This window comes from Nothobranchius furzeri, chromosome 4 (genome assembly GCF_043380555.1).
Source record: "Nothobranchius furzeri strain GRZ-AD chromosome 4, NfurGRZ-RIMD1, whole genome shotgun sequence".
NCBI lineage: Eukaryota > Metazoa > Chordata > Actinopteri > Cyprinodontiformes > Nothobranchiidae > Nothobranchius > Nothobranchius furzeri.
Window position 1 is genome coordinate 1,851,895 of NC_091744.1, and position 23,626 is coordinate 1,875,520.

The following is a 23,626-nucleotide window of genomic DNA, read 5'->3' on the forward strand; positions in this document are numbered from 1 at the left end:
ATTTTTTTTGTTCCCAGCATGTGTTCAAAGTTCAAAAGCCTTTATTGTCATCTGCAAAGTAAAGAAACACGCCCGCCCAAGATGCCAAATATAAAAGCAAACCTGTGTGACCCTTGAACCTTGGTTATTTAAAAATTGGGGATATCAATAGAAAAGGGAAAAAAAACTTGCAGTGTAGAAGAACTATACAAAACAAAGAAGACAATTATAATCAAAGACGTTTTGTTTGACTCCTATAAATGTGTGTACTTAAAAAAATATACGTCTATTTATTTCCTTCAATATTATAAAACATATTTAATTATATTTAGTATTACAAGTTATGTGATAACTTTTTCTAATTTTTCCAGATTCTCCAGCAGAGAATCTACAAAAACTGACTGGTGAGAGAATTCAAAAAACACATCTTTTTTCCCCAAAACATTTCATAACACTTTTAATCTATGTGTGTTCTATTGTTGAGTAGTAACTTGCCCATAATTGTGTACAATTTAGAACATCCTCGGGTCTCTGGAAAACGTCCGACATCAGCTCAAACAGCCTCATACATCAGACGATGGAGGAAAATCATCAGAAATGACGACATACAAAAACCAAGGTCAAATCGTTGTCCAAAGACAACAACACCACTTCTTTTTCCTCAATGGTCTGATGTCTGAGGCCACATCATCTGATGTCTGATGATGTTTTCCTGTGAACTGAGAATGTCCTAATATGTATACTGTACCTGAAAGCAAAGTTAAAACATGAGATTTTCTTCTTTTAGCTTCAGCGTTTAAAACTTTATGATTGCAAGTTCATCTTAATAAAAAGATAAAGGGAACTCATGATGGAAACATATGAAATGCGTTCTCTGTCTTTTCAACAGATGAGTATTTTAAACAAGGATGGGTGTATATTCAACCAAGTCTGTATTACATCTCCTCTACCAGAAAAACCTGGCAAGAGAGTAGAGAGGACTGTCTGCAAAGAGAAGCAGACCTGGCGGTTATTAACACCAAAGAAGAACAGGTACGGATCGGATATCAGCCTGTGTAAGGTCAGCTCGGTCTGGGCCCGTGGGGCCATTGCATTTACAATGACGTTGTCTGTGCAAAGCCAACCACTTTTCTCCACCCTGCTTCTCTGTTGTTGTTGTTTTGTACCAAGCCGATCATACACACTCACCAATGAATTGATTGATCGGCTGACGTTTTGTCATTCTCATGCCTACCCTCTAATGAAAGCATTTTATTGGTGAATCAGCCAGCAACAGTATTGCAAATGCGTGATTCATTAGCAATCTGGATGCAGTGGGGTAAACACCTTCTCTGACAGCAGCTCGAGCCGGCTGTGGTTGTCCGAGGACTGACCCTCTGCCAAGAGTGCTTTAGGATGGTAGAGGAGCCAATGGCAGCACTGCTGATCAGTGATGAGTGTAGGAAGCTGCGTGCTTCGTGTCAGAGTCTCCAAAAGCAATACTGTTCATGTTTGTTTACTAAACCTGAGAAGGCTGTATAAATACAGTCTGGCTGTGCTGGGGTGAGCTGTCCACACCAAGCCCAGGTCGAGCTGACCAAAATGTAAATACTTCATATGTGAAGTTGCTATTATTATTTTTCACAATTATTAACATTTTTATGTGCACATTTCAAGGAATTTGCAAGAAAGTTTGACAAATCCACATGGATTGGGCTGTATAAGGACACAGTGACAAGACAGTGGACATGGGTGGATGGGACTCAACTAAACAAAAGGTTCTTGCTATTTGTATTTTATTTACTTGCTTTCTCTCTGTATATATGTACATACACTGCTGGTAGGGAAAGCTTACATGGAACGTGTGTGTGTGTGTGTGTGTGTGTGTGTGTGTGTGTGTGTGTGTGTGTGTGTGTGTGTGTGTGTGTGTGTGTTGTGTGTGTGTGTGTGTGTGTGTGTGTGTGTGTGTGTGTGTGTGTGTGTGTGTGTGTGTGTGTGTGTGTGTGTGTGTGTGTGTGTGTGTGTGTGTGTGTGTGTATACTTATACTCATTCATTCTTCCAAGCTCAAGTCCTCTAGGGAAGGGAAGCCTGGGAGCTCGAGGGGTTTTGTCTTGCCCATGTATGTCTGATCTCTGAATTGTGTGTACTGAAAATCTAATTTCCCTCTGGGATTAATAAAGTATCTTTGATTGATTGATATGATTTGATTTGATTCGCTCAGTGTCTTAGCCGTTCCTAGAACTGCACTTTTCTGTTGTTCATGTTTTTCCTGGGATCTGCTTTAGCCACACCTCCAGTCTAGGGGTTACTGTCCCGATTGCCCTGATGACCATGGGTGCCACCGAGACCTTCCTTCTCCAGGCTTTCTCAAGTTCTTGTTATAGGCACTGGTACTTCTCTAGTTTCTCTTGTTCCTTTTTTCTGATGTTGCCAATCACTTGGTATTGCCACATCAACCACAACGGCTGTCCTCTGTTGTTTATCTACCAACACAATATTCGGTTGGTTCCCCATCACCGTTTTGCCGTTTTGGATCTGGAAGTCCCACAGGATTTTGACTCTCTTGTTCTCAACCACCTTAGGGGATATTTCCCACCTTGACCTTGGGGCTTCCAGTCTATACTTTGCACAGATGTTCCTGTATACTATACCAGCCACTTGGTCGTGGTGTTCCGTGTAAGCTTTTCCGACCAGCAGTGTATAATCATATATTTGTGTTAACATTTCAGCTACTGGGCTCTTGGAGAACCAAACCAACTCGGAGGCAATGAAGGATGTGTTGAGATAAAGTATCGTGAGCAGGTTGACGGTTGGAATGACAGACCATGTAGAAGCAGAAATTTTGGTATTTGTGAAAAAACTGTGTTTCTGTAACTCCAGTTTAACCCCAGAAAGGTTATTATTTTAAAAACAAATAGTAATGAGATGATTACAATGTTTTGTTTATATGCTCTCTTTTAACAACGAGCAAGAATTGTTTTCACATCTTTATTGGAATTAAAAATATAAAGAGTTCTGTCAGTTTAAAGCAAGTTTTCTAATATTTAATTGTTTTCTAATGCACCAAATGATAATGGAATGTTTGCTGCTTGTGTGTTCCATGTGTTAAATTATGCTGCTGGTGTGTGGGGGTCAGCGGCAGGGGGTCCCTGGTTAGATTATGGAATCGTCTCATTAACCTGCCTGAAATTAGAGTGCAAAATAGTTTTTATATGGAGTAAAAATAAGTCCCCTTGGGCTGCTGAACTTCTGACTGTTTTTGCTGTTGCTAAACTCTAAGCATGGATGTTGTAATCATTTGTTTTGTTCTGTTAATGAAATTAGATCCCATTTGATGTCTAATTTTAAATATAATAGGTTGATCGGGAACAAGGCTAAGCCAAAGCTAAGGACTTATTTACAAATTAAAGATCTATTTGAAACGGAGATAAAGGCAAACCTGACAAGAAACCAAAAATCTTTTATATTTCAGCTGCAAACTGGGATCCTTCCCCTAGCCGTAGAGACTGGTAGGTTCACTCAAACACCTGAAGAAGACAGATTTTAGGCTTTAGGCTTTGCGATTTGGGAGAGGTTGAAAATGAAATTCATTTAGTATTATTTTGTCCAACAAATGATGATTTTAGAAATGTATTATTTGGTGATCTGTTAGTCCAAAAGCCTAACATGTTTTGGTTCAATGATGACAACTAGACGAAATGCTTATTTAATTTTAATGTGTATAAATAAGCTACTTTTGTTTGTAATGCCTGGTTGAGGCAGCAGAGCTGCTTATATAAATAAATAATTGTATGGTGTATTATATATGTTTGTCATTTGTAAATGTTGATGGTGTGGTGTCTTATAAGCCTACTGGGGCTTACAATGTATGTAAGACACAAAAATAATTATCTATCTATCTATCATCTATCTATCTATCTATCTATCTATCTATCTATCTATCTATCTATCTATCTATCTATCTATCTATCTATCTATCTATCTATCCATCTATCATCTATCTATCTATCATTTATCTATATCTATCTATCTTAATGCTGAGAAAACAAAGGCCCATACTCTTGTTTCCTTGCTTTCTTTTTCTAAACCGTACACAAAAACAAATATAACTGAATGTGATCATGCGTCTCAAATATATAATAAAAATCTAAAATTATTCTGAATGTTATTGTCCATAGGAGGAAGATTTCCCTTTTAGCCATGTTGTTTACCGGACTTATTACGTATTCACATTTGTTGGAACATTTTCATAATGGGGAAGAAAAAAATAATCTCAAATTTCAAGTCCATGAACATAACTTATTTTTTGAGCGTTCATTTTTAAAATAGACTTTGGTGTTAAGTTTTTTATTCACAGTTTTTTTCTTTCTCTATTTTTAGTGTGCTTTTTTTCTTCAACAAGTTGTTTCCAGTGCCTGTTTTTTGCTGTTTCCTGTTTCTGCTCTACTGCTTTTTTCCTTTGTTGCAACAGCAGACCACATTTCAACAAATGTGGTCTGCATTTCTGTACAGAGTGTTTTGCTGTTTGTTGAATATTCAAAGAGTTTCACTATTAAAGTTTGTTTAAAATGTGTCGGTCACTTGTGCAAAATTTGGTGGGATTATTAGCATTTCTGTCTCTGCAAAGGAATAGTTATGATTCATAGGCCATTGCATAACCTATGCAAAAACACAGATGACACATATCACTAACCTTCGAAGACGCACACACACACACACACACACGCACACACACACACACACACACACACACACACACACACACACACACACACACACACACACACACACACACACACACACACACACACAAACCACCAAAGAGCAGAGCGTACTTTTTTTTCGGGAGGGAGGGTCCTTGGTGAAAACAAAGTTGTTGTATTTTGACTGCAGTGACATCAGACAACACTAGATTATATTTACTCCTCACAAAAAGAGGAGGGTATTTCTTTTTTTTTATTTTTTTTTCACCGTGTCCTGTCTGGCTGTGAAGCAAGCAGAATTGATGTCTGAATGCTGGTAACAAGCCTTACAGATTTATTCTCAGGTGGAGCATCAAAGCGTTTGCTTTTAATGTCACGCCTGATACTTAAAACTTTATTGTTGTTGTTGTTGAATGCTTTGTAATTCCGACCAGACACGGAGACAGAGGTGAAAGAGAAAGGAAAAGAAAAGGTGGGGAGGGGGTGGGGGGTGGGGGGTGGTGGGGTTCCACAAAAATAAACAATAATGAACAAGAGTCTGCTTCTAGACCTGCAGAAAAAAAGACAAAAAAAAAACAAAGGGACACAACAACAATACAAGATCTACCTATCACTGCGTCAACTTGATGAAAAGAAAATATATATATATATAATCAACATTGCTTAACTGAAGAATCACGATAATAAATCACAACGCATTAAGTGCCCACCATAGTCTTAAGACCTGTGTTTAACGTGCCCAAGCCCATACTTTTGAGAGCACCATGTGAGCACCTGTGTGTGTACACGCGCTTGTTTATGTAAGGTTTCTCTATAGGAGCGTCCAATAGAGAGTGTGAGGGACCACAGATCCGCCCCCCAAAGATGCGCAGGAGACGGGGGGAGCTCCAAGTCCCAGAGATCCAGGCGCTGCCCCAGAACACAGGAACCCCAAGGAGACTGCAACCTTAAAGGCCCCCGCCCCCCTCGAGAGGCACAGAGGATCGCCCCGGGGGGCCACAACCAGCAGCCGGCAGAGTCCCTGGAGATATCAGCGGCAAGCCCACAGGCCCGCCCGCAGCCTCCCACCCCCTAGCCGGCCAAGCCCGGGACCCAGCGACCCGGGACCCAGGGGCGACCACCCCCGCCGGGGACCCAGCAGAGCCCAGGGACCCAGACCCCACCAGGCAGCCACCGAGATCTAACAGGCAGATGCCAAAATCTTAAACCCCCAGACCCGGTTGCCACGAACACTCAGGCAGACCAAGGCACAAGCCCCCACACCAGGTGTGGCGGGGGAGGGGGGACAGAGATCTATATCATCAAGAGAAGTTCCAGGAGAGGGGAGGACCCAAAGGCCCCACCTGACATATACAGTCATACACAAACACAGTCACACGCTCCCTCCCTCATGCTCACACATGCACATACAACCCAAGACTTACAAAAATGCATGCCGGACACCCACTCATGCTCCCCATACACACCCTATTCACTCTGGTCCCGGTACTGCTGCACATTGGGTACAACCATCACCGGTAACCAGAGTTTGACCCTTTCTGCTGGGGTGCTGATGAGCAGGCTCCCCCGCCCAACGCTGAGCACAGCAACCCACCACCCCAGACCCCAACCAGACGGCCAGATCTCCCTCCTAGCCTTCAGCCCCAGGAAGCCAAGCAACAACAGAGGTGGCTAAGACCCCTAGTCTCCCTCCGCCTGCTCCAATATAGTGTTGTGTGATCATGAGGTGTATTCCATGGCTGTGGTGAGTGGGCAGTGCGGGCATCATCCAGCATATGCCAGCTGATGCCACTGCACCACCCCACTTACACCCTCAGCCATCAGTGTCTAAGTGCGGTTTAAAATTGGAAGTGGGCACCGGCACTCGGGAGGAGGCTGAAATATCCCCCTGCCAAATGCCGTTGAATGTGCTCACTCCCAAGGCCCTAAGTGTGTGTTTGTGTGGAATGTCGTCAGTGGAAGTGTATAAGGTGCAAATAAAATTGGGGGGCAGAGGAGGGTATTTCTAAAAGATTAGAAAAAAGAAGCTCACCAACAAACCCTTCAGTAAAACAAGACAACATATCTGAATGAATCATGCCCTGAGGACCAGGATGGAATAACCCAGCGATCCTGGGCCCAGGTATCTCCTCGTGTTACTAGTAACATTGATCCTGTCTCATGCAAACCTACTGAAAAGCTGACAAAAAATGAAGGGAAACTCTTGCTGAATTTGAAATTATCTCATTGGTGCCTCTTTGGTGCACCTGCTGTTAATGTCATTGTCACTCCCTCTGCCACATAAGTGACTGAACAACATCCCAGACTAACTGAGTTGATACTACAAAAGTATGCTGTGTATTTAATATTTATTGTTTAATTCTGAAAGGTGCAACTCTGATTTGAAGATGGAAAATTACCCCATGAATAAACCCCCATTAAAGAAGAAGTTGGAGAGAAATATATGCAACACAGAAATGTCCTAAAGCCATGATGTTGTCATCAAACAGCTGCAGGAACGACAGAAAGAATTGTTTTCTACCAAAGTTTACAGAGCTAAAAGAACATTTAACTGTCGCCTACCTAGCTATCATTTTAAATATTTTAAAGCTGTCAATTATTTTTCACTAGATTAAGTTAGGCCTTGATGTAAAACTGAGACTTTTGTACGTTATAAAGATGCATCTTTGTTCTTCACTGGATGAACAAATAATTCTTAAGTAACTGAAAGGGGAAGAAAATGTGTGTGCCAACATGTTTGGAAATCAAAATGCTCAAAAGGAGAAGTGCTTTACATAAAAAACTTCTGCAGACCAATCCTTTCTTGTTGTTTGTCAGTGAGGCGGTTTGCATGTAAGATGGCGACAGCTGTTCAAAGAGAGCCCGCTGGGATCAGTGTGGATTATGTAAATGAACCAGATGCATCAAGCAGAAGTCACTCAGGTAAAGGAACTGAAGCATGTCCAGGTAAGACGGAGATTTAACATCATTAGTGTAAACATTAAGCTAAATATGCATCCAAAAGCAAGAGGAGCCACATCCAGAAAACTGGAACAAACCTGCTTTTAACAAAAGTTTACAAAAATCAATGGTTTGTTTGTGTTTCTCCATCCAGGGCTAAAGTTGGTGAGGGTGGTTGCTGTTAGTTTTGGACTCCTGTGCATTCTACAAGTGACTCTGAATGTTTGTCTGCGTGTCTTTGTGTGTAAGTAGAGCTAGCGTGTGTTTTCACACAGCCCTCTAGAGGCGTGACGGGACTTTTTTTGTTCTGATTAATCACAGAGGCAGATCTGATTAAGGATTTGTCCTCAGTTATGTACTCAAAATGTTTTTTAAAGAAATAATAATCCTTCTAAATCCTTCTAGTGTTTTGTGAATATATTTTAGACAAAATCTACATATTTGGGATTGTTTTATACTTCAATGAGTCTTGAGTTTTGGTTAATGTCTCAGAACTTCTTCTTTCTTGCCTCTTTTATTTTGTGGAGTCACTTCCTTCCTAATTTAGCCTTCCTGATCCTTTCTTTTGCAGTCATCACCTTTTCATAATGTTCTTTTATCTTCTGTGTTCACTGAGTCCTAGATTTCCTCTCAGTTGATGTTGTTTTTGTCTTCCTGTTTTTTAAGTAAACAAAGCTAGTGAAATCTCTGAACTACACAAAATAACTTGTAAGTTGCTTTGGACAAAAGTGTCTGCTAAATACATAAACATAGATAAGATAGAACTACATTCATAGAGATTTAAATTAGACTCATCTTACATAAAACTGTATTTGATGGTAATATTGTTTTAATTTTATGTGACACATTTTTAACTTATTTCAGATCCTCCAGCTGAGAACAAGCTAAAGGAACTGACTGGTGAGGGGATTAAACACATTTCAAATCTTTAAAATGAGCATTCATTTATGTTCATGGCTGTTTGTGTAAGTTTAAATGAAAATGTCTAAGGTTTATTTTTCTCCTTTCACAGATCAGTATTTTAAACAAGGATGGGTTTATTTGCATCCAGGACTCTACTACGTGTCTTCCACTTCTAACACCTGGCATGAGAGTAGAAAGGACTGTCTGCAAAGACAAGCAGACCTGGTGGTTATTAACACCAAAGAAGAACAGGTTGGCCTGCAGATCCGAAAATATATAAATATTGAGAGTGACACATTATGATTATTACTAATACTATGTAATAATACTACATTTTGTAATATTTTAAGGACTTCACAAGAAAGTTTAACAGATTCATATGGATCGGGCTTTTTAACAACACAAAGACAAGACGGTGGACATGGGTGGACGGGACTCCTCTGACCAAAAGGTTAATGTTTGTTTTGTTTTTTAACATCATCAACTATGTTTCTTTAATTTAATGTATTATTTTTATTTTATTTTAGCTACTGGGGTCCTGAAGAACCAAACAACCTAGAAAACAATAGTGAACTATGTGTGGAGTCAAGGTTTTTTAATCAAGACAACAGTTGGAATGACATCGGATGCACAAATAAAAACTTCTGGATTTGTGAGAAAAACTTAGCTCTATAACTCAAACCAATCCCCAGAAAACTCAGAAACAAGATGGTCAGATTATTTAATTAACTGTTTATTTAATGTTTTAGTGGCAGCAGAAAAGAAAATGTCATTAAAATATGTATGTATAAATATTGCATTGTTTATTCCGATGGACCAAATGATAATTGAATGGTTGTTAATGCTAAATGCAAAACACAGTGTGTCAGCCTCTCTTTCTCTGAACCAGATGATAAAATAAAGTCAATGGATGATGATGACTCTAGAAAAAAAACATATGATTGGGAAATCCTTTGAAATTGAAAATTGTGTTATTACTTAAATTTTATCACCAAGAAGAGTCAGATTTATCTTGTGTTACCGTATTTGTTGTAGCAGAACAAAAGCCGCTTAAAGTCTTGTTTAGAATTTCCTTTTTGTTTGTTCCCTTTAAATTTCCAGCTTTTTAAAAACGACCTTTTTATTGAACTGTTTTCTGTCCACCAGGGGTCTCTCGTGTCTGTTTTTACCTTCTCTAGTCTCTGCTCTGAACTCAGAACTTGTTTTTATTCCTTCATTACACCTGCACCTGCTTTTCTAACACTGGATGTGTTTAAACATCCTGTTTTCATCACATTTGTTCTGCTGTTCTGTACTTTGCTCTGTGTGTTTGAATCCACTGAAAATTCCAATGTTTTACACTTTAAATCAGTTTGAAAAAATAAAAAAATTCCAGACAAATACATACCACAATTGTAAAAACTCAAATGAGGTTATAAATTCAGTTTCCACCTCTGCATTTTTAATCAAATAAAAGTAATAATAAAAGGTAAATAATGATTCATAAGCAATCACATGGGCTATTAATAAACAAGAACGGCACACAAGTTCACAGTCAAAATCAGCAGTGAGCCAAACACACAGCCTTGGGGGTTACCTTTTTGTTTTTTTATTTGAGTCTGTAATAAAAAAACATTTAAAAAAATGTAATTATTTATTTATTTATTTATTTATTTATACAAAATCACAATGTAATGACTTTTTATCTACCATTTTGCAAGCTTTCAAGTAAACAAAATACATTAAAATATAGAGGGCCTTTTTGGAATATACTACCTCCAACTCTTGAAGCTACAACTGCACTTCATTAAAAAAAACTGTTAAACGTTATGTTGTTCTCAAATAGCACATGATGTGTCTACGTTTTTATATTTTTAAACTGCACGTGACTTGTTTGTTTCTGCTGCAAAAGTAGCTTATGTCTTTGGGAAGGTGCCTTCATAAGACCTTTGGGTCTTCATAATCTCTCCTGCACAACTGTTCTTTTTTACTGTATATGTTTTATTGATCGTTTTGTGTGCAAATAAACTAAACTGCAGTACCACCTTAAAACACTAAATGTATCTTCCTCTCAAAGAAAGAGTAAGGTGTTTCTTAATGTGGGCTGTTGAAAGAAGAAGCAGCTCACCAACCAACACATACTCACACCCGAAGCATTGAAAAATGAAGTCATTTTGGACGCTTCGGGTGTGAGAACGTGTTGCACCAGCGGACTCACTTGAGTGAAACAGTTTCTGGATAAATCAGAAGTCATCCTAAAAGTCAGTCGACCACATGATGCAACAACCAGGACTATCACTGTGAGACATGATGATGGTGAAAACCCCAAAGTGTCTGCTGTTGCATCTGGTAAAACTGAAATAAAACATTCCATCCATCCTTTCATCCATTTTCGTCTGCTTATCCGGAGTCTGGTTGCAGAAACAGCAGCCTAAGCAGAGAGGCCCAGACTTCTCTCTCCCCAGCCACCTAGACCAGCTCCTCCATTGAATCCCAAGGAGCTTCCTGGCCAGCTGAGAAACATCCAGCATGTCCTGTGTCTTTCTTTAGGGCTCCTCCCGGTTGGACGTGCCCAGAGCCACCTCAACTGGCTCCTCTCAACGTGGAGGAGCAGTGAATCTACTCTGAGCCCTCCTGGATTCCCAAGCTCCTCATCTTGTTTCTAAGGGAGAGCCCAGGACACCCTGCGTAGAAAACTCCTTTCGGCTGCTTGTATCCACAATCACATTCTTTCGGTCACTACACAAAGCTCATGACGACCAGTTTTAAATGGTTTAAACTGTGAGTAAAAGATGAAATTGTTGACAGTGAAAAAAGCAAATGCCATCCATCCATTTTCTGAACCCGCTTGTCCACGCAGGGTCGCGGGGGGGGGGGGGGGGGGGGGGGGGGGGGGGGCTGGTGCCAATCTCCAGCAGTCAACGGGCAATCAGGCGGGGTACACCCTGGACAGAGAGCCTGTCCATCGCAGGGCAACACAGAGACACACAGAACAAACAACAATGCACACACACACACTCACACCTAAGGACAATTTAGACGGACCAATCAACCTAACAGTCATGTTTTTGGACTGTGGGAGGAAGCCGGAGTACCCGGAGAGAATCCACGCATGCACAGGGAGAACATGCAAACTCCATGCAGAAAGATCCCAGGCCGGGAAGCGAACCCAGGACCTTCTTGCTGCAAGGCAACAGCTCTAGATAACAACAAATGTTTCTCAGTATCTATATTTGATAGACGCTTTTGTCCAAAGCAACTTTCAATGAAATAAAATGTCTGATGTGGTTTTCCTGCTGAGACATTTCAGCAGCTGTGAATTCACTTATGAACTTTCTAAATAAAACACTCACAGCTGCTGTCAGGGACTAAAGACATACATGAATGAGAAAGACTCAATGCTGCCATCTGAAGGGATTATCATATTTTGTGTTGGTCCCTAAGTAATTTCATTGTTCCCTTTTAGTTCACCTGTTTCATTATTAGGCAAGGCAGCTTTATTTGTATAGCCCATTTCATAGACAAAGGGAATTCAATGTGCTTTCCATTAACGAGAATAGCACGCACATTAAAATAATGTGACAGTACAATTAAAATACACAAATAAATCTAAATCAAATTAAATGCACAAATTAATTTCAGAGTTGAGAATCAGAAAAAAGACAAAGTTAGAGGATGAGCAGTTACAGCGCAGAAGGTGCAGCATAAGAAACAACAATTCAAAGGCTGATGAATACATGAAACTTTTCCATTTTGATTTTAAAGTTACTAGAGTTGGGGCACATTTGAGGTCATAAGGAAACTGATTCTATCTGTGTGCAGCATAGTAGCTAAAAGCCGCTCCACCTGTGTGGTTCTGATCTGGAGTTCTACAAGCTCACTTTGCTGTTTCCTAAGGATCTTAGAGCCCTGCTGGGATACCTGAAGAAGATCTGACATGTATTCTGGACCCATGCCATTGAGTGATTTGTGAACTAGTAGAAGCACTTTGAATTCACTTCTATAGTTTACTGGTAACCAGTGTAGAGATTCAAGAGCAGGGGTGATGTGCTCGGTTCTCTTGGTTCTTGTTAAGACTCTAGCATAGGGGTGTCAAATATGCGGCCCGCGGGCCGCATCTGGCCCGCAAGCGGGTTGAATCAGGCCCGCAAGATGGTTGTGTGAACTTTATTTTCATACTTTACAATGTAGAGTGAAAATAAACGTATCTTTGTGAGCAAGTTTTCTCTGTAATGAGTATGAATAAAACAAAGCTGCGCTCAAGGCTCACACAAGAACTTGAATCACATCCTGAAGTTGGCCGCCACTCAGGATGTGACTTCTGATGTTGATGTGCTGGTGAAAGCTAAAAGATGTAAAGTAAAATGAGTCAAATATATTTTAAGTGCTGCATGAAACTGATCTAGCCATGTGATCTGTAAGCTCTTTGAATCACTAAGGAATGTTTTTTTTATTTGTTGATTTTTTTTTCAAGTACACAGGTGTCGTACTTGTACTATTTTGGATACACTGTCCTCAGGCTCCAGCTTTGTTTTATATTGATTGTATTAAAACAAAACAATCTGAAGTTGTTTTTAATTTACCGGTCCGGCCCACTTGGGACTAGATTTCCCTCAATGTGGCCCCTGAGCTAAAATGAGTTTGACACCCCTGCTCTAGCACCAGCATCCTGAATAAGCTGCAGTGGCTTCGCAGCTTTGTATGGAAGACCAGCTAAAAGGCCATTGCAATAGTCCAGCTGGCTGGAGATGAATGCATGAATGAGTTTTTCTAGGGCTGAACTGGACATGTGACCTCTAAGTCTTGCTGATGATAATACGTTGATCAAGTTTTAGTCTTTGTGACCAATGAAGCTCAGATCAGCTCCTCACTATGTGTATGTTAAAAATTATTCCTCTATTTTTTATATTCAATAATCTTTGTCTAAAACTGAAAGTCATTGTTTGTCTTTGAATGAGGTAAATGGCCCCATGATGCAGTGGACACGCTACCATTTATAGAAAAATATGAGTAATATCAGAAAATTAGAAAAGTGTCACAGGAAGTCACGATGATGTCATCAATACTTGATTAAATAAACGATAACGAAAATTGTCTTCAAGCATACAAAGCTAAGTAAATTGTATGCTGATCTTTTATTGTTTATTGTCATATAATAAAAATTGAAATTCAACAGCCACTTCAGCTGGTTTAGTGGTTGTTGCTCATTCTCAATATTTTAATTGTGAAATCTATAAATTTCCTTAATTTGCTTGGGGAAAAGGTATCTCAGATTATAATGAATTAAGTTAATTTGGTATTTAAGGGTTAGGAACATTAGTTTCTGAGCAAAGATAAAAAAAATAATCACATTAAATCATTTAAAGGTAATTAAAGATGTAAAACTGAAACTTATGTGGCATTTTAAACTATGAGGAAATAATTTTAAAATGACTAAAAGAGGAAGAACAAGCATGTGGTCATTTGTCAGGAAAGAGAAATGCACAAAAGGGGAATGTCATTGCATGTTAGAAAGTTGTAGAGCACTAATTTCTTAGCTGTCAGTGTGCCTGCTTATGTGTACGATGGTGAGAGCTGTTCATAAAGATCATGCTGGGATCAGAGTGGATTATGTAAATGCACCAGGTGCATCAAGCAGAGAAACTGAAACACATCCAGGTAAGACAATGACAGGAACATTAAGCAAAATACAAATGAAGATATTGTGTAAGATAACTGAAAATCACTGCTATATAGAGGTTCCAGAAACTATTTATTTATTTGTTTGTGTTTTCTCCATTTAGGGCTACGGATGATGAGGGTGGTTGCTGTTAGTTTTGGACTGCTGTGCATTCTACAAGTTTCTTTGAATGTGTGCCTGCGTGTGCTTTTCTGTAAGTATAGCTTTACTGTATATTTTCACTAAGTGCAACGTAGGACTTTCATTTTTATTAATAACAAATTGTATTTGGGCTGCAATCCTTCTTTTTCAGGTTGACTAGTCAACATTTGACTCTTATGGACCGGTGACGCTGGTGACACAACCTGTTTCAAACATCTACTAAATTGTGTCTTGAGTCAAATTCAAGTTTGAAAAAGTGACATTCTATCCATACATATGAGAATCAGCTCCACTACATCCAAGACCATGGTCTTGAGTTGGAAAAGGGAAAAGGAAAAATGCCTTCTCCTTGTCAGGGATGAGGTCCTGCATTAAGTGGAGGAGTTTCGGGGTTTTGTTCATGAGTGAGGAAAAGATAGAGTGGGAGATTGACTGCAGCAGATTGCTGTTACATCTGCAGTGATGCGGCCGTTGTACCGGTCTGCTGTGGTGAAGAGAGAACTGTGCTGGAAGGCAAAGCTCTCAATTTACTGGTCGATCTACATTCCAACCCTCACCTATCACGAGTTTTGGGTAGTGACCCAAAGAATTAGATTGGGAATCCAAGTGGAAGAAACAAAATGAGTTTTCTCCGCAGGGTGGCTGGGCTCTCCAATAGGGTGAGAAGCTTGGTCCTCCTCCTCCTCCATATCGAGAGGAGCCAGTTGAGGTATCTCAGGCATCCTGGACGCCTCCCTTGTGAGGTTTTCTGTGCACGTCCAAATGGGAGGAGACCTAAAGGAAGACCCAGGACACGCTGGACTTCTCGGCTGGCCAGGGAACACCTTGGGATTCCCCCAGAGGAGCTGACCCAAATGGGAGAGGGAAGTCTGGGCCTCCCTGCTTAGGTTGCTGCCCCAGCAAACCGACCCCGGATAAGTGGAAGAGAATGGATGGATGGATCCATAGATGTATAGTTGGAGATAACTTCTTGAAAGGCCTCAGTCTGAAAAAATAGATCAAGTCCAATGGGCTTGATAAGCTAACAGCTAGTCTGAATATAGCCAAAATGCCAGTGCTGCAGCCCATTTTTAAACAACTCTGCTCTCTAAAAGCACTTAGTACATTATGCAAATGGTATTTTTTCAACTTTAACTTCATTTTACATTACAGTTTTTAGAGGTGCTGTAAAAAGTCGATTCAAGTCTGAATCTGGATTCTTATTTATAAAGATTCAGAATCGATTCACAAAGGTTCAGAATCGATTCCAAGAACTCAAATATTTGGCATGTTGCAGGTTTGAGATGCACTTTTTTGATCTTTGTTAGGAGAGTCAGAACTCCGTTTACTTTTGTGGTCCCATAAATCGAGATGATTTATGTTTGAATCTGCTGATGAGAGGGCACTTAAATGTAATTTTTTCCATACTCAGAAATTTGAGATATTCTCATATTTATTTTCTAAGTTGATAAATGAGTACTCAGGATTACTCATGTAACTTGTTTCTACACATACTTGAAAAGTATTTGACCGTATTGCTTTCAAAGCTACTGTTGGGTAACTACAGATTTGTTATATTTTACAAGGTAAACTAAAATAAATGTTACCTTTTGGTCAAAAGATTGCTTCTGTTTACAGTTTTAGAATCACTTTATTTTACATTGTAAATTAGCATTTTTGGAGCATGACCAGTTTAAAGTAAAATAAAAATGTCCCATAGCTTTAACTAACTTGTACAACAAAGTAGTTCATCCTGGAACTGACACTCTTTGTTAATACTGATTGTGAATCAATTTAAATCGAGAATCGATTCTGAATCGAATCGGCACCCCAAGAATCGGAGTCGAATCAAATTGTGAGTTGCTCTAAGATTCACATCCCTAACAGTTATGGTTGTTTACACATCCTTGAATAATTAAAACAACAAACAGAATTGTTTCTTGTGACTACGGTCTTTTTTAGAACACTTTCTAGAGTAGATTTTTTTTAACTCAGATTCAGGTTTTGCAGCCATTGAGCATGCTTGTTGTTACTTTTTGCCTTTAAAATGTAAACATTTGGGCAGTTTTATTATATTTCTAAAAGTAATTAAAGAAGCGTTGGGTAAGTTGAGTCATTTTCGTGTTTGTGTGTTTTAAGTTTAATCTTGGATTTGATAGTTGGGTGTTTTTTGTTGGGTTTTTAAATTTTGTTTCTTTCACTTCCTGTTTTATTTTGATGAGATGTTGTTTTCTTTAGTCATCATCTCCTTTTCTTTATGATCAGTTAACATCTGCGTCTCTGTGTTGTTCATGTTGTTTTTGTTTTTGTGTCTGTGTTCTCCTTCACTGCAGACTTTACTCATATTCGGTTAATCTTTGTTTTAATTAGAAAAGGTTCTTGAGGTTTAACCCACTTTTGACCCATTTCTGGTTACATAACAACTGTACAAATAATTGCTGCTTAACTTGTTTCTTCAGCGTGACTTGATGTAAAAAGAAAAAAAGAAAACGGGGGAATTTAGGAACAGAAAGTTGTGTAATTTCTGAAAGACAGAGGAACTAAAAGAGAAGACAAAATGTTGTCATGAGAGTTTCTATTTGACTTGTGTTACAAACATCCACAACATAAAAATGTAGTTAGTAATCCAGATTATTTTATAAAACAAATACAATGTTTATTTTTGAATTAGCCTAAATGTTTCCACTTTTTTTCAGATACCCCAAACACTCAGATGTTTGATCAAGAGACAGTTTGCAAAAATGTCACACCAAGAGAGGATAAGCTACGAAAACTAACTGGTGAGAGAATCCACCAAAGAGATTTCAGAAATGTTTTTTTTTTTTCAATTGCATTTTGTGCCACTTTATATGTGAAAACTTGTTTAACTTGTGACTTTACAGAGGATGTATAAATATTAGTTTGTTTCATGGGTGTAGTTTTCACTTTATAAATGGGGAGGACACAACCAGACTAGGGAGCTTAAGTCACTTCCGCATCCTGGGTGCCCGGAAAAACAAAAAAATTAATGCAAGTCAAGGAGGCTAAAAATGCTATTTTCTAATCTGCTTTGCCTTACGCCCTGGATCGTTCATATGTTGTACTGCAATTTAAATGAAAAGTAATGATGGGTGTTTCGACCATGCCTACATATACTTTGAGATGTATTAGCTTGTAAAAGTTCGTAAATAGCATGACTACAAACTAGAAATCGACACGTCGCATTTGTGACGTCACCACATAATCTCCTCTCCCCTAAGTAGCTTCTACTTGCCAAATGACCAGATTTATGGTGGTTATTTCCTCCTGTGGGAAGTTTGCTGAATTTACAGCCATTTACTCTCAGTTTTCTCCGTGTCTGGTTCGATGTCGTCACTTTCGTGAAGTGCATTTGTAATCTTGGACTTGTTTCTTCTTCTTCCGGCTCTTGGCGGGTGCAGACGCTTTTTTTTTATTCCTCTCCTCCATATCTTATCCTCAAGACCTTTGTCTGTCTGTGTGTGCTGGGTGCACGGCTGCTTCTGCATTTTTCTGGAAACTGGAAACTGAAATACATTTAAATGGATCTCGTCAGCTGGTCGCTCAACGCGGTTGATAAAATTTTTTCAATGATGAGAACGGGAGAAGGGGCTCCCGGATGTCCTGCCGATACAGACCCAGTTGGACACATCATGGACTCCTGGAAACAGTGGAACTTGATCTGTTTACCTCAGCTGCCTGTGGAGGACTCTGAAGACGTGTGGATATTCGTGGTGTTGGTGTCAGGTTTCCTGCTTTTTGGCCTGGGAGGCTACCTGGCTTACTGGAAAATTAACGAGCTGTCGAGGAATATTGGCCTGATCCCAGAGCTCAGAGATGGTTTGCACCGTGCTGTGAATTCACAGACTCAAATAATTGTCGAGATGAATCGTAAGCTTGGGACTTTGGCGGAGATTCATTCTTTGGCACAAAAGATGGATGCCATCAAGGATAGAGTGGACAAATCAGCACGGACTGGGATAGATTAACGTCCATTATTATTGGGATTCTGAGAGGTTGAGGACCAACAAACTGTAAGACAGAGAGGAAATTATCTCTGTCTGGCCCCAAAACAATTTCTAATCAGAATCTGGCATCCTTGAGCCTGTGAGACTCCAACGAAAACTCCCCCCTCAGAAGATATGTGGAATGTGCCGTCGCTATGGCAACTCAACTCTGCCTCCTTTCTCAGCCTGGGCGGGATAGCGGGAAGGCCGCCGAAGCGTCCAGGGTCACTGCAACCCTCAATCCCCCCCCCACACACACACACACACGCTGAGGTGACATGCGCTGCTTCATTGTGGCTGCAGGTACTGAAGTTGGGGTACAGTAATCCCTCGCTACTTCGCGGTTCGTTCATCGCGGATTCGCTGCTTCGCGGATTTTTTCTTTGGAGCATTTTTCAGGGGGAATTTGCAGATTTGCGGTATTTTTCACTGATTCGCGGTATTTTTCTATGCGAAATATCAAGAAATTCTTGTTTTTTTTTCATCAATTTCATCATAAAATGCACTTTTTGTAATAAAACTAAAAAAAAAACAAGTAAAAAAATGTTTTTCTTGAGTTTTACCCACAAAAAGAGAATGTGATCATATGATAATTCAATAGGGAGCGTGGTTTCACAGAGGCGGAAGTGATAGCGTCGGTGAAACGCCGGCTGATCTAGGAAACCCCCGAGCGTTCGAGCGTCAACGAAGTGACACGGAAATGCCGGGCTTTCCAGAAGTAAGTAAGATAACTTACTATGAGCTGATAGTTCGTTGGATTGATCGGTAGGTTGGAAACTCTGATCATGAATCTAAAGAAACGATGACTGAGTGGTGAGCTGGAAAGGCGACTTCCGTTTATAGCCGCGGTTTGTGACGTAGGTGCAACGTGGAGGGAATCCCCGCGAGGGGCATGCTGGGAGTCCCTACTTCGCGGATTTTCACCTATCGCAGCCAGGTCTGGAACGCATCTACCGCGATAAACGAGGGATTACTGTAGTCCCAACCCATCACCCCTCCTAGTGGACACTTATGTTGTGTTGTCTGGAGTCTGTTGCATTTCTGTCTGAGGTGTTTTCTTGCAGAGCAAAGCTGCCCTCCTGGAGGGAGGGTAACTTTGAAGTGCCTGTTTTTCCCCTCCACCTGAACCAGTCCTCATGTAACCCTCTTATCTCTATTAAGGTAGCACGACTCAAGGTTGCGAATGACCACAGTCACCAATTCTTGTCATGTGTCTTGCCCATGTATTTCTGATCTCTGAATTGTGTGTATTGAAACTCTAATTTCCCCTGGGATTAATAAAGTATCTTTGATTTGATTTGGGCTGCGCAGTGATTAGAGCTGTTGCCTTGTAGCAAGAAGGTCCTGGGTTCGCTTCCTGGCCTGGGATCTTTCTGCATGGAGTTGGCATGTTCTCACTGTGCATGCGTGGGTTCTCTCCGGGTACTCCGGCTTCCTCCCACAGTCTAAAAACATGACTGTTAGGTTGACTGGTCTGTCTAAATTGTCTTTAGGTTTGAGAGTGTGTGTGCATGATTGTTTGTTCTGTGTGTCTCTGTGTTGCCCTGCGATGGACTGGCTCTCTGTCCAGGCTGTACCCCACCTGATTGCCCCGTTGACCGCTGGAGATGCCCCCCCCCCCCCCCCCCCCCCGCGACCCTGAGTGGACAAAGCGGGTTAAAAAAATGGATGGCTGGATGGATGATTTGATTTGATCTTCACACAAAACCTAAAATACACCCACACCCCCACCCACTACCCCACCACCCCCACACCCCACTCAACCCCCCACCCCCCATTCAAAAATAAGCACGTTCTTGGAATCAAAATGTGTCTTTAAAATTCACAGACATCATACGTGAAATCCGTGGCACATAACAAGCGGAATTAGAAAATAGCGTTTTTAGCTCCATTGATTTGCATTCATTTCTTTGTTCTTACGGGGACCCATGATGCGGAAGTGACTTAGGGGACCGAGGGGGAGGGGATCTTTACAGTAAGTATACAAAAAATGTCTATAAAACTACAGCCTAGAGGCTCTTTTATGCAATGTCAGGAATGCAGAGCTGTCAAGTACACAGGTGGCAGTGAAAAGCAAGTATCAGCAGAGCCAATAGATGAGCTTATGGACTGTTCTAATGGGAAACAGGCTTCAACACAAGCATTTTTTTTAAATGGCGTAATAATGTTTTGGATGGTAAAAAGTGCAGGGGACAACAATTTACATTGGAAATCTACATCCATGGTTCATTTTAATGATGGAAACAGTTTTTATGAGGATAATTTAAATGTTTCAGACAGTCTCTTTTTTCCCCAACAGATGTGTATTTTAAAGAGGGATGGGTGTATTTTCATCCAAGTGTCTATTTTATCTCTTCAACCACCAAAACCTGGCAGGAGAGTAGAAAGGACTGTCTGCAGAGACAAGCAGACCTGGTGATTATTGACACCAAAGAAGAACAGGTACATCTTTTGTACTTTCTTGCTGTGTTTGTCTTCTTATTCCATTTTTGGTTCTTTTTAAAAACACAGATAAGGTTTCTCTTTACCTTGCTGACGGTTTCGTTTGCGGCTGCAAACATCTTCAGAGCTGACGCTGATGGTGGCGTCACTTCCTACTCCGTTTATCCACGGGCAGCAGAGGACGTTGTCGCCCTCTGCTGCCCGCTCGCCCCTCTCCAATGATGCAGTCCCATGTGCGATCCAATGAGTAAACTCCATCGTTTCTGTTCATGGTCCCACATCCACGTCTCCTTATCTCTATAGCTTCCTTTATCCATCTTTTGTATTTCTGTTGTTCGGTGTTTATGATCCTTGTGTTGTCCCAGTCCATTACATGGTTTTCTCTTGTGCAGCGATCTGTTACAGCTGACTTCTTTATTGTACTTTCTGCTTCTTGTTTTGCTGCTCTTGTGTGTTTTCGACCTGTATCTTTCTCACACTCCTTTCTATGTTCTATTGTTCGTTTGTTTAGTTGGCGTCCGGTTTCTCCTATGTATGTTTTATTGCAGAGTTTTCATGGGATTTCGTAAACGACTCCGCATTTAAGTCCAGCTGGTATCTTCTTTTGGGTGTACTAGTCTGTTTCTAACTGTTGTGTATGGTTTTGTTGGTGGGTTTATGTTGTGTTTTTTCATTGTTGCTCTTATTTTTTCTGTCATGCCTTTGATGTATGGTAGGGTTATCACTGGTTTTGGTTCTTGTCTTTCTGCGTTTCTGGTTCTCTGCTTAGGTTGTTCTTTTCTTTCTGTTGTTGTATGTTTTTTTCTTTTGTTTATTGCCCATGTCAGGTATCCGCACGTCCTTAAAGTGTCTGCAATAAAACATACATAGGAGAAACCGGACGCCAACTCAACACACGAACAATAAAACATAGAAAGGAGTGCGAGAAAGAAACAGGTCGAAGACACACAAGAGCAGCAAAACAAGAAGCAGAAAGTACAATAAAGAAGTCAGCTGTAACAGAACACTCCACAATAGAAAACCATGTATTGGACTGGGACAACACAAGGATCATAAACACCGAACAACAGAAATACAAAAGATGGATAAAGGAAGCTATAGAGATAAGGAAACGTTGATGTGGGACCATGAACAGAGACGGTGGAGTTTACTCATTGGATCGCACATGGGACTGCATCATTGGAGACGGGAGAGCGGGCAGCAGAGGGCGACAACGTCCTCTGCTGCCCGTGGATGAACGGAGTAGGAAGTGACGCCACCATCAGCGTCAGCTCTGAAGATGTTTGCAGCCGCAAACAAAACCGTCAGCAAGGTAAATAAAAACCTTATCTGTGTTTTAAAAAAGAACCAAAAATGGAAGAACAGGTACAGATCAGCCATGTGAATAAAAATATTAGCATTATGTTTGACTGTGGAATTAATATTATTAATATATGTGTGTTTTTTTTTTTATAAGGACTTCACAAGGCAGTTTCACAAGCTCACATGGATCGGTCTGTACAACAACACAGTGACAGGAGAGTGGACATGGGTGGATGGGACTCCACTGAAAAAAAGGTTTATTGCTCTTTCTGTGTTCTTTGAGTTTTTCCACATTTTTATGCTGTTAACTTGATTTATTTATAAATTTCAGCTACTGGGGTACTGGAGAACCAAACAAATTTGAAGGCAAAGATGAAGGATGTGTTGAAATCAGGTTTTTTGAACTGGAGAACAGCTGGAATGACATCCCATGCATAGACCGTAACTTTTGGATTTGTGAGAAAAAATATTACATTTAGTGTGCTGTTTTCCAACCACCCGGGGTCTCATCCCTGAATTTAACTTTTTATTTCTGTGCTCTGCTTTTAGAACTTTCATTACAACATCTGCACCTACTCTTTCAACCACTGGTTTAAACCACCAGTTTTCACCACATTCTGCCTGCTGTTCTGTAAATTGCACTTTGTTGTTTGCTGTGGAATTTTAAATTTGTTTGAAAATCTGATTTTTTTCCCCTGTCAAATACATGACAGACTTGCAAAAACAAAGATGTGATCATTATTAATTAAATATGTAGCGACATGAATAGCCTCATTTGTGACCCAAAGGTCACACTTCTTCTGCTTGGTCAAGCTGTCCTGGCTGTACTTCTATTTACAGATCATCCATCACAGAAGACACAAAGTCTTTAAACCATCTTTAATCTGACTGCTGTTATCTGACTGCTGTTCCATCTGCAAGACGAAGGACACTTCAAGATTTAAAAGAATCATTTTTACTAAACTCTTTTCACTGTCTGTTACAATGTTCATAAATAATCATCAAGGTTCATTGTAATTGTATTTAATTACTGAAATGAATTATTATTCTTTGGTTAATAATAATTATTATTTATGATAATCAGTAATGTTTAACAGTGACAATAAGGTCATGTGCACTTATACACACCATGCAAGACACAGACATCAGGGTAAAGGTAACTGCATTCACATGTCTTTGTTCCATAACACCAAAGCTTTCTATCTTGAGAGGGCGTGTTCTGAGGTATGTTAAAACCAAAACTCCTCAGTTCAAGTTCAGTTCTTGAGCTCACCAAAATCTCTCCGTGGCACGAGAGTCCAGAGTATCGGGTCGGCCGCTCGAAACCTTTACTAAAGCTGTTCTGTCACGCCGATAGAATTGCTTCAAAAAAACGTCATCTGCAACAAGCTGACGCTACAAGATTCCTTAAGAATCTGCTCAGACGCAAACCACGTCCACACCTGTGTGCCTGCGGCAACTCTAGGACCAGAGAGTCGGTACCATTGGTCTCCTCTACCGAACCGAGTACCCCAAGGCTGATCAACATCCTCCCTTGACCTCCAGATCCAAACAGAGTGTCGTCTGAACGGTGAGGTAGAACACAGATTGCATC

The 23,626-nt window shown here is 40.3% G+C and overlaps 2 protein-coding genes across 2 annotated transcripts; both read left to right on the forward strand.

Annotated features, from left to right (window-relative positions):
* Positions 1-7,453: 7,453 nt before the first annotated feature.
* On the forward strand, positions 7,454-9,892 carry LOC107391707 (CD209 antigen-like protein A). The gene is made up of 6 exons (XM_015969128.3): positions 7,454-7,608; positions 7,757-7,846; positions 8,467-8,502; positions 8,615-8,757; positions 8,856-8,956; positions 9,033-9,892. Exons 1-6 carry the CDS (start codon positions 7,500-7,502, stop codon positions 9,178-9,180), a joined length of 627 nt encoding a protein of 208 aa, XP_015824614.1. The 5' UTR covers positions 7,454-7,499; the 3' UTR covers positions 9,181-9,892.
* Positions 9,893-13,977: 4,085 nt separating this feature from the next.
* On the forward strand, positions 13,978-22,724 carry LOC107391853 (CD209 antigen-like protein E). Its single transcript, XM_054744870.2, has 6 exons — positions 13,978-14,142; positions 14,268-14,357; positions 16,981-17,064; positions 20,588-20,730; positions 22,187-22,287; positions 22,364-22,724. The coding sequence occupies exons 1-6, from the start codon at positions 14,040-14,042 to the stop codon at positions 22,509-22,511; spliced, it is 669 nt and encodes a 222-aa protein (XP_054600845.1). The 5' UTR covers positions 13,978-14,039; the 3' UTR covers positions 22,512-22,724.
* Positions 22,725-23,626: the final 902 nt, after the last annotated feature.